At 47.2% G+C, this 17,539-nt stretch overlaps 1 protein-coding gene across 19 annotated transcripts in view; it reads left to right on the top strand.

Moving 5' to 3' along the window:
* The window catches only part of MBNL3 (muscleblind like splicing regulator 3), a 93,013-nt gene that overhangs the window by 49,932 nt on the left and 25,542 nt on the right, over positions 1-17,539 (top strand). For all 19 annotated transcript variants that reach the window (XR_012582732.1, XR_012582731.1, XR_012582733.1 and 16 more), the window contains one exon: positions 10,037-10,201. Coding sequence is in view for 16 of the 19 variants with exons in the window: in XM_074551628.1 (XP_074407729.1) it covers positions 10,037-10,201 (165 nt within the window). In the remaining 3 variants the exon portion in view is untranslated. The remainder of the gene's footprint in view (positions 1-10,036; positions 10,202-17,539) is intronic.

Here is a 17,539-nt window from a genome sequence, read left to right as displayed (position 1 = left end):
GGAATAATACTTGGAAGACATTAAAAATGCTCAGTTCAGAACTCTAAATGATGATAATTCTACTCTGTTTAAACCTAATTTCAAATATGTGGTAGTAACAGACTGATATGTTTCACAAATGTAGCATAATCAAAATATATTGGTGGATACAAAAGAAAAGAGCTTGATCAAGTCTTTATTCCTGTCTTTTGTGACATGAGATTGCTGTTATAATCTCTCAGATAAACATTTTTTTCTGCTCTGTGGTTCTACAGCTCAAAAAACATACTTTGACAGTGCCATGCTATTTTAATATATATTTCTTGGGCTTGGTAAACACTGTCCATTGCTTGGAGCAAGCTAAATGTTCCACAAACCAAAAACATTAAAATCAATACACTTTTTTCATTGAGCATAACAGAGCATGCCATTGGCCTCAAAGAAGAGAGCTTGGCAGGGGAACAGAGCTGGAAAGAGTTGTCAAGATGTAAAAATATAATGAAGGAGCTACAGGGCTTTTCCCCAACAAAATAACTGCTCTGAGTTTTTAAGAACCTTCAAGTATAACAAACAGCTTGGAATGAAAATCCTGCGTGAGAGCAGGAGGACAGCCATGACCTCTTTGTGCTGTCCTGGGGAAACTCAGTGGAACATTGCTGTATTCAGCAGTGTGCAAAACTTCACTCACAGCAGCTCTCAGCTTCCCTAATTGCCAGGTGAATAAGGATTTGGGAATTTAGGCTAGTGCCTGTGGCTGCTTAGAATCTACTGGAATGCAGTAGTTGCATGTCCCCCCTGTTCCTAATTAAAATATATTTTTAAATGTCAGGGTGATAGTACTTGAGCTCTGTGGTAACAAGGCATCGTTTCTTTCTGGAGCTGGGTTTGCTTGCCGAGGTCAGTGGTTTGAAGTGATTGGCAATGGCTGTGAGTGGCTGTCACCAGTTAAGGTGCTACCAGAAAGGGAGATGAGGACATAGAAATGCTGCTTTCTGCTTTGTTTTTGTCTCCTGCTCTGCTTTGAGCTGTGTAACAAAAACAAGCTTGACAAGCATTTTGAGGCTGCAGATTTTAGAGCGAGTCCCAGATAAGCATGTTTGAGTTCCTGCAGAGCACATCTGATCTTGCAGACCCCCCTGCCCAAGTGCTTTGCACTTTTATACAGACTGTTTGAAAGACTGGCATGTGCAGTAGGGCTTGGCCACGCTGTGCATCTGTTTGTTCCCAGCATTTGCGCCTGATCACTCCCTTACCCTGGTGTGAGGGAGCACTGTGATGTGCTCAGGGTACATTTTTAATATCCTGGTGAAATTGTTCGGCTCCTCAACTGTTTGTGCCATTGATGGGAAGTGTGTCCCCTGCTTGGGCAAAGTGCTGCTGTCCCTTATGTGCCTTTAGGTGGTGACCTGTCCAACCCTGCAGTAAGTAGATGACTGCAGCCCTGTCAGCTTGGCCACGTGCCACAGGGTTGGTTATCGTGTGTTGGTGGCAAGGGGCAGCTTTCCAGTCCTGTGATGGGAGAGAGCCTTCAAGCACAGCACATCCCCCTGAGCCAGTGGCACACAACACAGCCCCTACAGCCTGGTTTGTGTCTGTGGTAGAGGTTGGCTTTCTCAGACAAAGGCTGGGTTGACAAAGAGATGGAAGTGTTACGGGTCTTTAGCAGTGTTTGTTCAGCAGTCTCCTCAGCTGCCTGTTGGCAGCTTTATTTCTGGACTTGAATACCTTTTGTAGAAGTGATGCTGGATTTTTTTACCTTGTGTGTCCTTCTTTCCATCTTCCCCGCAAAGCAAAAATATCCCAGCAGAACAGTCACAGGGGGAGGCTGAAGAGCAGCATCAGTGTCTTAGAGCCGAGGATTGTTGTATTTGCTTTTCATTCCTTGTGCATTTTTCTAACTCCCTGGACACAGAGCTAGAGCCTACCTGGACTGTGAAGTGATTGTGTTTCACTGAAGTGTTGCAGAGGAATATAATGTTTTAGATTTTTTAAGCTCAAGCATTGATTGGCTTCCCAAGGCTCTGCCCCATGGCTGTAGGGAGAGGCAAACTGGGTACACTGGGACTGTGCAAAGTGCACCAGCCTCCCTTCAGTGGGGTGAACACTGAATGCCCGCTTGGTGTGCTCTGAGGGTTTTCAAGCTGCCTTGCACTTGCATGTGCCACTGAGCTTTGCTTTGAGCTCTCAGTTCAGAAGGACCCAAACCTCTTGTTGTAGCTGCCAAATGTCACCTGCTTTCATTTGGAATCATGCAAAACATCAAGGTTCATTCATTTCAGTCAAGATCAAGTCTAGGCTTGCTCAGAAAGGGCTTGACCTAACATCCATTGAAGCCACAAAATTCAGTTGCTGTTTTAGTGACAAGCTCTGGGGCTGCCTTGAGAGTGCTGGGAACATTGGTAGCCCTGGGAGGTTGTGATAACTATTCTAGTTTTTCCACTGAAGCTGTGTGGAAAGGCAGGTCTGACTCTTGTCCTCTGTACCCTGACAAAAGACATGTCCCTGTTCACCTCAGCAGCCCTGGGTCAGAGCTGACATGCTGCTGCTGCAGCTCAGAGCATCGTTCAGAACAGCACAAAACCTGCAATCCATTCTCCAGTGGCTGCAGGGGAGCTGAGTTGGGCCAAAATAACACCTGGGCTGGTTTTAGCATTTTTCTTCTGTTTTTCTTCTTTCCCTGCGCAGGCTCGGAGAGGTGGCTCTTTATACTCAGAGGTGGGAATTTCAAAGTTAGGCAAAACTCACCCTAGAGATATTGTAAAACTGTGGTTTGTGCTTTTTATGGGCTGTTGAATTCTATTTCCAGCAAATTCTGTATTCATGAACTGTACTCTTTCTTGGCTAGAACATGAATTTCACAGGGTCTGTATCAACCATAGCTGGAAACCACCAGATTAACCTTAACTCTAGCATTTTTATTCACACACACTGAAATTGAAAGTTCTGTATGGTAGGAAGTCTGTGTTGCTTCCCTTGCCTTGGAGGCTGATTGCCATCTGGTAATGCTAACTAGAAGATACATTTTGCTTTTTCTTTCCAGCTATGATCTGTTCACAGCAGGATCCTCACCATAACAGCAGTCTCTGGGCTCTCTGTAAATGGGTGTTACACCTGCATTTGAAAAATGTCAGCAGCCAGCTGTGCTGTATTTTTAATTGCTGTTACAAGTAACTTTGGACCACCAGCTCCTTTGTACCCAGTACTGTCTAAGCGGGGCTGCTGGTGTAGGAGGGATGCAGAGCACAGACTATCTAGAATCCCAACATCTGTCCCAAAAGGAGCAGAAAAAGCAGTAGAACTGGAAAGCCTTTGTGATGGGTTATTTCAGAGAGGGAGAATGAAGTGCTGGTGTTAGGTTTAGGAGTCTTTGATGCAGCACAAATCCACTTCCAAACAAGACAGGGAAGAAAGCATAGGATAAATTTTTATGTGACTATCCACAACAGCTTGGAAAGCTGAGTTCAGTGGTAGTCTGGAAGGATGTGCTTGGCAGGACTGTGCAGTTTTGTTTTGTTCTGATGGCTTGAATGATGGAATAGAGAGTGTGCTTGTTAAATTGGTAGAGTGCTTTGAGCTGGGAGGAACTACAGACACTCTTTAGAGAGCCAGGTGTGGAGTTGCAGATAGTCTTGACAGGTTGGAAAAGTAATCCATAAAAAGGTGAGTGAGTTCAATAAAAGCAGTATGAAATACAGAGTTGGAGTGAATCAGCTGCCTCATACAGGGAGCAGCATAGCTGGGTCTGGAGTAGTTCTGGGAAAGGCTTGTTGAGAGTGAATCAAACAGTGTTACATTGTTAGTAGGAAAGAAAATGCCATGCAGGGATGTAAAAGCAGCAGTGTCTTGTGAAAAAATCTGTGTACCTGCACAGCACTGGGCAGGGGTTAGGTGGAGCACAGTGCAGGTGCCCACAGCAGCAGGGACTGGGGTGTAGCCTCAGGAAAAGCTTGGAGATTGTGCAGGAAGAGTTGGAAGAGGATGGTTTGCATAGTCTGGAACTGAGAGAAAAAAGAGAGTTAGATGTTACAGCAGCCTTTAAGTATGGGCCCTTCCTCAAGGAGGAAAGGAATAATTCCTATTCTGGCCTAAACCAGAAGTTTTAAGTTTCTGTTGCAAGTGGAGCAAAACTGCAGTTGGAAATCAGCTGTGAGGAGCCTGATGTGTTGGAGTCCTGTATCTGGGAAATACACAAGTAATGGGAACAAAGCAAATAAGTGATCTGTGTGGGCAATGGGGACATGTGTCACTTCACTATATCCTTCTAGACATGGATTTTAGGATGTTTGTAGGGGGGTCTAACAGCCTTCCATGAGAACATATTCAAGGAGTGTTTTCTACATAATTTCACCTTTAAACTGCTCTGTGAGAGTGAACTGCTCCAGCACTGCTAGGAGGAAAGCATTGCTCTTCAGCAGAAGTTACCTGATGTATTTGGGCCAGGGTCAGTGTTCAAGGGGGGGTGTGAGGTTGCAATTCTCAGTGAGTTAGTTGGCATTGTAATTTCTGAAATTCCATTAGCCTGTAGAAAGGACTTGCAGATAAAGGTGTGTTCAGGGCTGGCTTTGAACTGCAGCGAGTGACAGCTGGGCTGCATGAACACCTGTCTGAGACATAACACTTGCTAATGATCAGACTGACTTGTCAGCTCCAGCCTCCTTTGTTTTCCAGTTGAAAACATGTTATTTCCATGCTATTTGATGTTTGCCAGTGGAAGGTGTTTGATCCAGCAGTGAGATGGACAGCTGTGGAAAGAGGAGCATGGTGCAGCATTGGAGGTGGCAGGATGAGCCACTCAATGCAGCCAGCATTCCACTTGCTCAGCCCTGGAGCAGATTGCTTAGGGACAAACTGCAGTGAGCAGTTGAGTAGAGGTGGTGCACTGGTGGTTTGCTGTCCTGGAATGGTAACTTCAAAACTGCAAGTCCTTATAGGATGGGTGGAGGACTTAGAGCTTGGGCACCAGGTACCAACTCTGCCTTCCAGGATCTCTCTTTTCTTAAAGAGCAAGTGTCAGTAGGGGTACACCTAAAGCAACACTACTGCTCAGTACATGTTCTTAGTTGTGCTGCTTGGACATGGGGATGCAACCCTGAGCTCCCCACTTTTTGCCTCCCACTGTTGCAGGACAATTCATGCTCCATGGCATGAATTTGCAGCCTGCCCTGCAAATGTGGAGCAGACACCCTGGTGTTGAGGTTGTATTGTGTATGAGAAAGCCATGCAAGGCTGTGGCAGGAGCAAGGATCCATGGCCAGGAGAGCCTTTGTGTGCATGTGGTGAGTGGGATGGAAAGCAGGGAGCGTTTCATGCCTCAGCACTGGAGCGACAGGCACTGAGTAAGCAGGGCCAGCACATCTCTCAATGTGCCTCCCCACTGAGTTCCTCTTGGGGAGGTGGAAATCTGCTGCTTCATGCGGAGAGAAGTTATGTAGACAAGCTGTGTTTTGGTGCCTGGTTTTGTGCAAAACATGGAAATCCTTTCCTGCCTGGTCTCTTTTCATTCTTTTTGCTGTCAGTCATTGCACATGTCATCAGTATCTGTGGAAAAGACTGCACAGTCAGGGCACCAACCTACTGCAGCCTCCAGTGTGTGAAAAGCCGCATTAGCTTGAAGATTTTCACATGAGAACTGTTCATGATTGATGGGATGTAGTGTGCAGTCATTAAAACCAGAACTGTGTGTCTGGATCCCCTCACTGGTGTCCGGGATTAAAGAGACCGTAACAAACTGCATTACTGGTGCACATGTGAGCAAGCCTTGGGGCTTGTGCTGGGAGCCTTGTTTCTGCAGCACAGTTCCACTCACTTCAGCAGCCAGGGAGGAGAGAATTTGTGCAACATGCTTAGGGAAGGTTCATCCAGCCTGGTGCAGTACCCAGAATGCGCTTATTTGCATCCCGCTGAGCTAGGATGCAGATGACAAGGTGCAAACCCCACACAACCAGGTATAATGGCGGTTTTTTACTGGGTTTCAGTGTGCTGCCTTCAGTGCTGCACTCCAAACAGCTGGCTTTGTTGCAGTGCAAGCTGCTGTCACGTTAGCTGGTGTCAGATGCCAGCCATTTACAGTATACGCCATCACAGCATGACTTAAGTTGGCAACACAGAGTCAATCACATGCCAGCAGCCTACTGTAAGGGTGGGGGAGTGTGTGGGAAGAAATGGGGAGAAGATACTCTTATAAAATCCTTTAATGATTTATTTTTAATATCCATTTTTCAAGCCTTGGAAAAGTGCAGTCCATATGCTTTTCCCTCCTGGTTGTAGTTGGCAAAGAAGCAGATGAACGTGGTCCTTCAGACTCCTTCCATTTTGTGAGGAGCCAGAAAACAGAGCTATATTTAGCGTGTTGCCAAGGCCAGCAGCAGTCTGTTACTGGGTGGTGATTCCCTGGCTGCAGCCCTGGGTGCCACCCAGGACAGGGTGGGAATGTGCCTGTCCTGGACTCAGTACTGAGCCTAAATTGACAGCAGCAAATTTCAAATTTCCAGTTACAGGAGGATGGTGCACTGGTGCCAGCAGGCTCAGTGTGCTGCTTGCCAGCACAGATCAGTTTTTGAGCACCAGCCCCCTGCCAACATGTGCAGTGGCCACTCCAGGTGCTGTAATGGTGCTTTTTGGTGCAACACTCAGCTTGGAGAATTCCTCACTTGGTCTTCTGTGCACAGCTCTGGAACTGTTGTGTGCCCTGTGCTGAGCTTTTGATCTGCTAGAGCTACAGCTAGTCCCTGCAGGAAAGCTATGCCTTGTAGCATAAATATGCTCTAAAATTGGAGGCCTAACTCCTTGTTGTATTTTCTCATGTTGTATTCCTAGGCCACTCAGGTATAAAATGGAGTTGTCCTTATTTATCCCCAGCCCAGTATCCACACAGCAGATTTGCTACCAGTTCCCTGTTGCTTTCCCTGCTGTGTTGCAGCTGGTACTGAGGAGTTAAAAATGGCATCTCCTCTGTTCTTCTGGCAGCTTTTGTAGAGCTGAAATTGGTCTTGAAGACTGTGTGTGTTTCTGGGAAGTACCAAGCACTGGTTGTGATGGAAGGGTAGAAGAAGGGCTCACCCCTACCAGTGTTGGAGTTCAGGGGGTATTGGTGGTGCCCATCACTACAGAGCAGGCATCTTGGAAGTTGTTACATAGCAAGATGTCTAAACTGGGAACATTTTGTGTCACTCTGTCACACCGCCACTTCCTAAAATTCATTGTCTGAGAGATGAAGAACTTACTGTGGTGCTGTAGAGGGGAGCTCAACTCAGTGTGGCTTCCAGTGAAACAGAGTGGTTGGTGGTGCTCAGGATCAAAATGTTGGTGAGGAGGAGTTAGACCAAAGGCATGGGTTTGAATCTGAGTGTAGCAGTGATTTATTTAGTCTGAGCCCTCAAAGGCCTGACTGACAGCATTTCACAGCCTTTGCTCTGCAGCAGCACCTGCACAGCTCTGTTTTTTACAAATGCATGGCCTTGAAACCAGTAGCACTGTGTGGGCACTGGTTTCAGCTTACAGACTGTCTGCAAGACCAACGCCTCGTGCTGTATGGTGGTTTTTTTATTGGTTGTAAAAATATTCTGTTTGTAGAACCCCCTGTTGGAATTAAGCAAACTGCTTTGAGGGAAAAAAATAGAACAAAGCTTCACACCAAGCTGGGGTTGCTGGTATCAATGATATTCATAATTTCAGTTGAAATAGCAGAGTCCTTCTCAAGTTGACGTCAACTGTGTAGGTATTGTTTACACAAAATAGTAGTTCTTTTTTTTCATCTTCTCCATTCCTGCAGTGTAGAAACATCTACACAGATTTATTCCAAATTTGGTAGAAGTCAGTGTTTCCCCAACCCAAAGCACTTGTGCCAAGTTACAGTCAGGAGGAGTTTCTGAGGCTGGAGCTGCTGCCCGGCCATGGGCAGCCTGTGGCTCCGTGGTTCTGCTCCTGGCCAGCAGCAGCCCTGCAGGAGCTGTGCAGGTGGGACACTCAGAAATGCTCTGAGGCTGAAGCCTGGGCTCCTGCTGGGTCCCAGGTGATGACAAAGGCTGTAGAGAGGGCTGGTCCTGTGCAGCATGAGAAGGATGACCCAAACCTGCCCGGTGTTCTCCTTGCAGATTAGTGCAGTTATTTCCTTTGTAGTGGCACTGGGTGTCTGAGCACCAGCCAGCTGCAGTGGAGCCATTTTACCCTGCTTCACACAGATGTGAGAAAGTGTCTGGTGATGAAGCTTCATGTCCTCAGGGCCTGTGAGCAATTAACTCACTGTTGGGGATCTGGGGCAGTTGGATTGCTGAGAAGCCAAAACAATAGCATTAAAAAGCCTCTTTCCTTTTGAGCTGGGTTGTGGGAGCCACTGGGCTCTTTTAGGAGCAGGGCAGAGTTTCATTCCAGGAAGCCAGGCTGCTAAAGTTTGGAAGTAGTTCTTTTTCCTGTCCCACTGGCTTTAGCCCGTCACTTCTTGCATTTAATTATTTGCCTTTTGTTTAACTCTGATCTCTCTGGAGCAGATAAGAGAGGAGCCCGTTCCCATGGCACATGTCAAACAGCCCCTTTTAAGCTGCAGTCAAACTCTGCAGCCCTCTCTCCAGTGAAACTGTTATCCCACTAGGAAGGGAGGCTGAGTAAAGCTTGGAAATCTCAGGCTTCTCTACAGCAACCTGGCATGCTGGGGAGCCTGGCTGGGGATTCAAACTCAGCCCCTGCAGTGGATTGTGGTGTTGGCTTTTTGCAGTGGTACTTGGAGTGTCTGGTGATTTCACCTGAATGTTTTCAAAAGCCGTAAAGAACCCCCAGGGGAGAATCCTGGATGCATCAGGGGCTGATCCCAGGAGGTTCCCACCTGAGCCTTGGATGAGTGGTGTGTGACAGTGATATCCTTGTGGACCTGGTTATGGGGTTACAGCTCTGCTGCACGTGATCCTGCTGACAGGGGCAGGTACATGGGGTCATCTGATGTGCCCCTTTTGGGAAGCAAATTTAATTACACTGAGACTGAGAACTCTGTGTCCAGCCCTTGATGACTGTGCCTGGGATAGGCTGGGTAATGGATGGTCCTGTGCCTTTGCTGGCTATGGGAGCTGTTATTAATTATCTGTCATGGAACAGCTCTGTGGCCTCCAGGTCTGGCCTTATTTTAATAGGCTTTGAATAGCTCAAAAGAATTTGTTCCTCAAAAAAGTCACAATTTTTGCATAAAGTTAGATTAAGTATTTCATGTTTTCTGTATGCCTCTTGTTTCTTGAGGAAGAAATTCAAAAAGAAAGGAGGGGAGAGAGAAAACCTTATTTTTCAAGAACTGTTTTGTCTTAATGACAACATTTGTTACTAACTTTCTTATTTAGTGATATTTATCTTCTTATGTCTACCTGCAAACACTATTAGACAGTTTATACATGTTTTTGAAGTGATGCTCTCAGTTGATTTGCAGGCATAACATCAGTGATCTCTTGACTTTTAGGAGCCACATGTTTATTGCAGGAGGGAAGGAGTCAGTGATGCAACCCACATCACTTTTGACAAATGAAAGTGTGAAGGGGGAAAATCATTCAGCATTTTGGGGTATCTGCCAGTTGTGGATCAGAGGTGCTGCCTTACAGAGCTGTCCTCTTAAAGTTTTATCCAGTGCAGCTGGGGAAGTGGTAGAGACAGTTTTGTTTCTTCTGTCTGGTTGTCAGGGCCAATTAAGTGGTCTGGTGTTGGGAAGGAGGGGAAAAGCAACCCACACAAGGAACCAGGGAATTTTTGTTGTTGTTTCTGGAACTGTTGCCACTAGTTTCTGAAAGTCTTGGTGTTTGTGTTAGATTGTTTGGGATTTTTTCTTACAACAATCATTTTAACATCAGGAAGCCTGGCTTTTTGCTTTAGCTTGATAGTACTCAGTTAGTGTTACTGCAGGAGAAGTCATGTTGCTCTTCTCTTCACCTACTATAGAAAAATCACAAAAGAGGCACAGTAGCTACCAAGCCGCCTCCGCCTCGATGATTGTGTTGTTCCAGTAACCCAAACAATCCTTAATTAAATTTCTCTGGCTGCCCTGGGTGTTACATTCACTGAAATGCTGTTCCATTATGTTTTTTAGGGCCGGTGTACCCGAGAGAACTGCAAATATCTCCACCCTCCCCCACATTTAAAAACACAACTTGAAATAAATGGACGCAACAACCTGATCCAGCAGAAGACGGCCGCAGCCATGTTTGCTCAGCAGATGCAGTTCATGCTCCCTGGTGCACAGCTACAGCCAATTGTGAGTTACAGCCCTGCACCCTGTCCCTACAGCCAATTGGGAGTTACAGCCCTGCTCCCTGTCCCTGCAGCCAATTGTGAGTTACAGCCCTGCTCCCTGTCCCTGCAGCCAATTGGGAGTTACAGCCCTGCTCCCTGTCCCTACAGCCAATTGGGAGTTACAGCCCTGCTCCCTGTCCCTGCAGCCAATTGGGAGTTACAGCCCTGCTCCCTGTACCTACAGCCAATTGGGAGTTACAGCCCTGCTCCCTGTCCCTACAGCCAATTGGGAGTTACAGCCCTGCTCCCTGTCCCTGCAGCCAATTGGGAGTTACAGCCCTGCTCCCTGTCCCTACAGCCAATTGGGAGTTACAGCCCTGCTCCCTGTCCCTACAGCCAATTGGGAGTTACAGCCCTGCTCCCTGTCCCTGCAGCCAATTGGGAGTTACAGCCCTGCTCCCTGTCCCTACAGCCAATTGGGAGTTACAGCCCTGCTCCCTGTCCCTGCAGCCAATTGGGAGTTACAGCCCTGCTCCCTGTCCCTGCAGCCAATTGGGAGTTACAGCCCTGGCCCATCAGGCTCACACTGCTCCCTGTCCCTCCCTGTCTGTTCACAGAGGTCCCAGCCCTGTGCCTGAGCTCAGGCCATTGTGCTGCACAGAACTGGGCAGAATCTTCCAGAGGGGTGTCTGATGCTACTTTTGCATCTCCTTGAAAGCTGTGTCTCTCTTTTCCTCTGATAACTGAGGAGCTGTGAGATTCAGGGCTTCAAGTGGAAGGGTCTTACCACCAAGGTGCTTCTTTGACCAGCTGATTGATGTACATCCTAGAGTGGGGATGTACATCAATCAGCTGGTCAAAAAAGCACCTGGTGGTAAGACCCTTCCACTTGAAGGGTCAATTCCAAGTGGCTCAATTCCAGTGGATCCTGTTTTGGATTGTTATTTTGCATTGAGATGATGCTGATTCCCTTGGACTAGCTGTGTGGCACTGTTGGACTAAAACTAGGGAAGATGAATCCTACCTAGCCTTTAACCCTTTTTAATGTCTGGGAGTGGGACCATTTCACTGCAGTTGTCCCAGCAGAGAGCTGTACTAATGTCACAGCCCTGTCACTCGTTTCTCACAGTAATGCTGATTTAGAGGTAGAGCAGGAAGGGTTTGCTTCTTTTCAGGTAGGAAGGGGAGCCTGTGGGAGATGGATGTTTGCAGAGCAGGTAGTTCAGAGAAGCCTTCACTGCCTGTCCCTGCTTTTGCCTGTCAGTTAAAACAGGTTTCAGGCTGGAGAGCCCTGTTACGCCAGGGAGAGAATGGCTTGTGTCTGCTGGTTGGTGTATCTGGGAGGGGATGACACTTGTCAGCTGAGTTGTAGTCTGTCATAATGTCTATTTTAAGAGCTGTCAGAGGTCTTGAAGTAGCTCTTCAATGCTGATGTGAATAAGCTGCACTGAGAGTTAATTAGGAGTTCTCAGTTTGAAGCTGGGACTGAGTGTCTTTCCTGGGGCAGTGTACACTTAGTGTGCTGTAGCTGGGTGAGGCTCCCTGTGCTATGCCACTTGGAAGGACTGGCCAGATCCTTTGGACAAGCTCTTCTAGCCTGAAGGGGTCAAGTCTGTGAACCAGCCTGAACTTGGCCTCCTGGTGTCCCACCTACAGTGCCTGGCCTCTCTGCCCATGTGGGACACAGCATCTGTCACCACAGCTGAAAAGCTCAGGTGTTTCTGGTTTATTGTCACCAGAGAACAGTGAAGGATTCCTCCTCATTAGAGGCTGTTGTGATGTTTGGTGTAAGAACTTGTGATAGAGGTTTCCCTGTTTCAGCAGGGAAAGCTGGTCAGTGTCCCTTCATGATGGTGGCCTGCCACCCAGCTGGGCTATTTCCTCAGTCTGACGTATTCCTCCTGTGTTTTGGGGGGGTTTTCCATGCTTACCATCGCTCTGATCATCTTGTGTGTCTGCTAGTAGCTTTATCCTGCCCTATAAGCTAAGAAAATGCTGTTTATTCTTCCCATTTTGAAGATGGAAAGTTGATACAGAAGAGAAAATTAACCACAGAGAGGATCTTTACTTGTGCTGTACCTTAGACTCTTATCTGCTGTAGTCTTGCACCTCTTTTTTGTGGAGCTTGAAAGTATGTCCAAATCAGAAGGAATCCTGAATTCCCTCAAAATAGTGACATTGGTTTCCAAACCCTGTACCAAAAGCAAACCCTTCCCCTTCTATGAGGAATTCACAGTGGATGTTCTCTGGCTGGCTATTCAAAGCATCTTTGGGATTTCCTTTTTGGAAAGTTCCCATCTTCCCACTTTGCAATCTTGCAGGTCCAGTATGCTTCTGAATTTTGCGCCTGCCTTTTAAATTGCCTCTGAGACTGAATATGTTGGTTTGTCTAGTTGGTGCTCTCATTTCAGAAGTAACCTTATCTGATGAGAAAGGCCCCTGGTTTCTAAATTGTGCCATGAGGGAAACATGGGCAAAGAAGAAAAATAAAAATTTGTTCTGCACTGACTGCTCCCTTCATGCTTTCCCACGCTTTACTCAGACTAAACAAGCTCTTGGTCTGATTGCTGCTGCCCAACTTGCTCCACACCAATTTCAGGACAGACAAGAGATTGCTCTTTCAACTGCCTTTGATTTCCCGAAGATGCTGTCAGTGGAAGCTGGCTTTGAGAATTCTTTTCTCTCTAAATGAGAAGGGTGGGGCCTCCTTCTGGGTACACATGAAATTCGCCAAAGCAGAAGGTATTGTATGTGATGCAGCAGCAGAACAAATCCCATGTGATCAGAAAGCTGATCAACAGGATGCCTGCTTAATTGGGATGCTTGCCAGAGATGAGATTTGAAACAGCACACTTAATAGCTCCAAACAGCAGCTGAATGCTTAGACATTTTAAAGTGCAATTTCACCAGAAAAGCTACTGAGTTAAAAAAAAGAAAATACCACCAAAAAACCCCCACCAAATCTAAACCAAACCAGCACTTGAGAGAGCAGTTTTTCACCAGGCTTCCTGAAATGGTGTCTGTCTGTGAGCTGGGCTCTGGCATTGATAGGAAGAGCTGCTTTGGTCAATGTTGTTTATGTCTGGTTTCTCAGATATGGTCACTTTGTGTCCTGTGTGTGCCAGTGCAAGACCAAAAAGTGCTGCACCTTGGGCCTAGTGCCCATCCTCTCCATCCTGCTTTATCCCTTTGCAGCAGTGTGGGGCAGACTTTTGGAGCTGACCATGGAGGTGCTTCAGCCCAGGCTCCTGGTGACATGGTGGAGCAGGGCACTGGTTTGCCTCAACAAACTGTTGATGGAGCATGGCAGTGGTGACACACCTGCCACCACTCCTGCCCTGCAGCTGCCTCTGCTGCTGCCTAGGGAAGCTGTTTCCTCTCTGTTTTCCAGCTCTTTGTCTTTTCTTCATGCCAAGATCTTTGTAGACGGACTATCTTGATAGTTCTGAGTCACCCATGCCCCTGAAGGCAGCCCAGATCTTAACCCAGCCCTTGGTCCCCTCCTGGGGCAGCAGGATCCTGCTGCCACTCCTTGATGCTGATGGAGGGGTTAAAGCAGAGGGTGAGCAACTTGCTTGGCCAGTGATGCTTGGAGCAAATGCTGGAGCTGATTTCAACAGGTGCTTTGCACAGGCATTTTTTCCATGCAGCAAAAACCTGATTTATATCTCAACTCTAGTCAAAGACATGCTAGGTATGAATAAATGCAGGTATCCTGGCCCACCCAGGAGCTGGTATCTGCCAAGAGACAGTGCTGTGGGGTGTTAACACCTGTCTTTTACACTACAACAGCCCACAAATGAGATATTCTTTGAGCTAGGAGTGTGTCTTTGCAGTCTGGTTGGGGAAATGAGCATCTGTGGTGGTAGGTAGCTGGATGCTTTGGCCCATTAGATTCACTCCAGCATGCTCAGCCTTCGTGTTGGAGGGTGGTTTTGCAGCCAGCCAGCCCCATGTAGTTACAATGGGGGGAAGGCAGATTTTTGGGTTTTCTGACAGCATCAAGTATGTTTTTAATATCAAGGTTTTCAGTCATGCCAGTACGAGATCTTTATCTTCAGTTTCTAACACCAGACTGTAAGCTGCCATTGTTTTTTGTGTGCTTTCCATATATAGCTGCTTAGCAGTGACCTGTCTCCCCTCCTTCAGGCTATCAACACCTCTGTATTTACAGTGGGCCTCTCATTTTCAGGCTTTCCCTTTTTTAGGGTCTGAGGTAACTCAGAATCAACACTTTCTGGCTGAGACAGTGCTTGTGTTTGACAAAACACCAACCGCTCTTCTGCCTTCCTCTTCACACCCACTCTGTGTTTCTTCTCTAGCTTTAGCACAATTTCTGCTAGCCAAATCGAATGCAACTCCTAGATTGTTAACAAAATCAGCTGTTCCAGGTTCTGCTGTCACCAGTGGTGACAAATGCCCCTCCCTGGGATGGTTCCTTCTCTCTGCTCACACCTTCAACCCAGCAGCTTCCATCCTTGAGGTCTGTGAGGAGCTCAGAGCTGTCCAGTCCTTGGCAGCCCTCCCCCTGAGATGTGTTCTCACAACAGCCATTTCAGCTTTTTAAAATTATTACTATTCTTACAAGCATTTTAATACTCAGTAAACCAGTCTTGTGAGCTGCTACCAGCCTGAACCCTTTGCTGCTGCACTGTAACCTGTTTCCCTCTGCAGAGGAGTTACTGGTAGTCTCTCTATTCTATGATTTATAAAAGCTAATTTGCAAGGAATTAGCAAACCTGTCTCTGTATTTCCTGAATTAGCAAGAGCTTGAAGGAGGGCAGCAGGAGTAAATTCTGATACTTTCTATCCCTCTGTTTTGCCCTAGAGCACACCAGCAATTAAATTGATAGTATGGTTTTTAGTGTACAGCCATAACATTGCTCTGTCAGGTCTCCTGTCCTTCCCTTCCTTTTCCTCCCAGTTTTATATCAGGACCATATGCCATTTGGTCTGGGATATCCCTTGGTTCAATTGGGGTCAGCTGTCCTCTGTCCCCTCCTGACTCCTTGTGCTGCCCCCCATGGTCGCCTCACTGGTTGGGTGGGACGAGAGGCAGAAAAACCTTTGGCCCTGTGTAAGCACTGCTCAGAAACAGCAAAAGCATCCCTGAATTATCTACACTGTTTCCAGTACAAATCCAAAGCACAGCCCTGTACCAGTTACTGTGGAGAAAATTAACTGTATCCCAGCCAAAAGCTGTCACAGGAGGTGGACAGGAGGCACGTTGAGGAGGGCAGTGCTGTTTGGAGTGAAAATTACATTTGGGTTCTGGCTGCAAGGAGGAAATTTGCTCACATTCCCTGAGGACATGGGGGACCTGCACAGACGTAGAGGGAAGCATTGGCTGGCAGCATCCCTATTACTGGTGCTGATGCATGAGCCAGACTGGATTTCCCAATCCAAGACAGGCAGCCGGGTCTGGCAGTGAGCACAGCCCATCTTTTCCCCTCATCAGCCACAATAAATACAGAGCTCCCTGGTGCCAGCTCACAAAGGCACAGTTCTCAGAGTGCTTCACACACTCCAGACTGAAAACCCCAGCTCTTGTAGGTTGAATCTGTTGAGTGAGGTCTGCTTGTTCCCTGGCTGTGCACCCGCTTGGCTGCGAGTGCAGCCCCAGCCTGCGGGCAGGGTGTGGAGCACAACTGGCGCTTCCCATCAGGGGAGCAGGCACTCACTGCAGGCAGGCAGAAGGAGCCTTGGGAAACCTTGGGGAGGCAGCAGCAGATATCAGGGCACAGAAAGGGGTGAACAAACAGCAGCAGCAATAAAAACTCCTCCTGCTCCTACGAGCATCCCTCTGTGGGTCTCCAGGACCGCAAGTGGATGTTGCAACTCAGTGATCAAGAGATCACTGATGTTATCCCTGCAAATCAGTTGTTCCTCATGCACATCTTTCCTCCACTCACTTCAGCTTGGGTTTGGATCCATTAGCCCTTGCTGATTGCTCCCAGTGAGAAGAGGGACTGCTTTTGAGGGAGTTCAGGATTGTGTTTCAGGGAGCAGGTCCTGCTTCCACTTTGTAGCAGCTTTGGTGAAGAGGCTGGTAGGCCATCTCTTAGTGAATGTTTCAGGTGAATTCACTCAGTGTGAGGTGTTGCAAGCCCCCAGCATTCCCAGTCTGCACAAATCCTTCCTTCAGCAATGGGAGGAACATCTTCCCTTTGTCTCAGAAACCAGCAAGGTCCACACTTAGCTGTGTTTGAACCCAGCCAAGCAGGAGAAGCTTGCTTTAAAGGATGTCCTGGCATTTTGGAGCAGTGTTTGTGCCACACCTGCTCAGTCAGGATACTTCTGCTGTATTAAGTGCTGAAAAACATAGGGTAGGTTTGCCCACACATTTGTGCAAGCCACATGTACTGCAAGGTTTGGGTTACTATGGGTACATAAAACAAATGCTGACAACATGTCGGGCCCCACTATAACCTGTGCAGACTGGCCAGGCAGGAGAAGCTCCTGAAAACAGAATTTATGGTGCAAATGGTGATGGAAGTTCAGCAGATACCACTGTAATTACTGGTACTTGCACAAAAGAAAACAGTCTAATGGATGCTGCTTCCTCACTAAAGTGTTCAGGGAGTCACAGATTTGAAAATCCTAAAGAACCTTTTTAGCAGCAAAAGATGTAAAATATCTGGGAGCCACCAGAGAATTGAAAGAGAGAAGAAAATTATTTAATAAAGGGCTGTGGATTGGGGGATCTCTGGCTTTAGTGGCTGAAGTCTTCCAACAGCTGAAGCAGTGCTTGACTAAGGCTCACAGGAAGGAAAATTGGAAATCCCTTCCAGAAAAAGAATTACTTGGTTCTGCTGCACTTAAAGTATCCAGCACCATTGATGAGGAAGCTGTGTCTCCTCACTGAGGAGGAGAAAATGGGATATATTCTGTCAATGATTCCCTTTCCCATGGGCTGGGGAGCTGCTGGCTGTCACTGACCTTAGGGAGGGGCATTGTTGAGCTAAAGCTGGGCTAGGACAGTTGGCTGATGTTACCATGGGTAAAATTCTTCCACATTGCAACAAGTAAAGTATGGAAGTACCAGGGTGAAGATGCTGTTGAGGAACACACTGTCCATATGACTTCTTTTAGAAGTTCACAGGACTAAAAGTACCAAACCAAAAGAAAGGAGGGAATGATGTGTGTGGCCAAAAAACTGCCCCAGGCAATTGTGTATTGCCAATTTGAAGTTGTAGCTTCCAAGGATGGTGTCATAGACACCTGCCAATATGAACAGCTTTAACTGGAACCCAGAGTTCACAGTGGAGCAGGTGACAGGAGGGAAAAGAAAAATGGCCCAGTTTTCAGGCTGCATTCCCTGGGGGGTGCTCGAGCCCCTGCCACAGGAGCAGGAGTGCTG

The sequence above is a fragment of the Zonotrichia albicollis genome, chromosome 14 (genome assembly GCF_047830755.1).
Source record: "Zonotrichia albicollis isolate bZonAlb1 chromosome 14, bZonAlb1.hap1, whole genome shotgun sequence".
In the NCBI taxonomy this organism is placed as follows: domain Eukaryota; kingdom Metazoa; phylum Chordata; class Aves; order Passeriformes; family Passerellidae; genus Zonotrichia; species Zonotrichia albicollis.
Note: the sequence above shows the minus strand (reverse complement) of the source record. Positions and strands in the feature narration are given on the sequence as shown.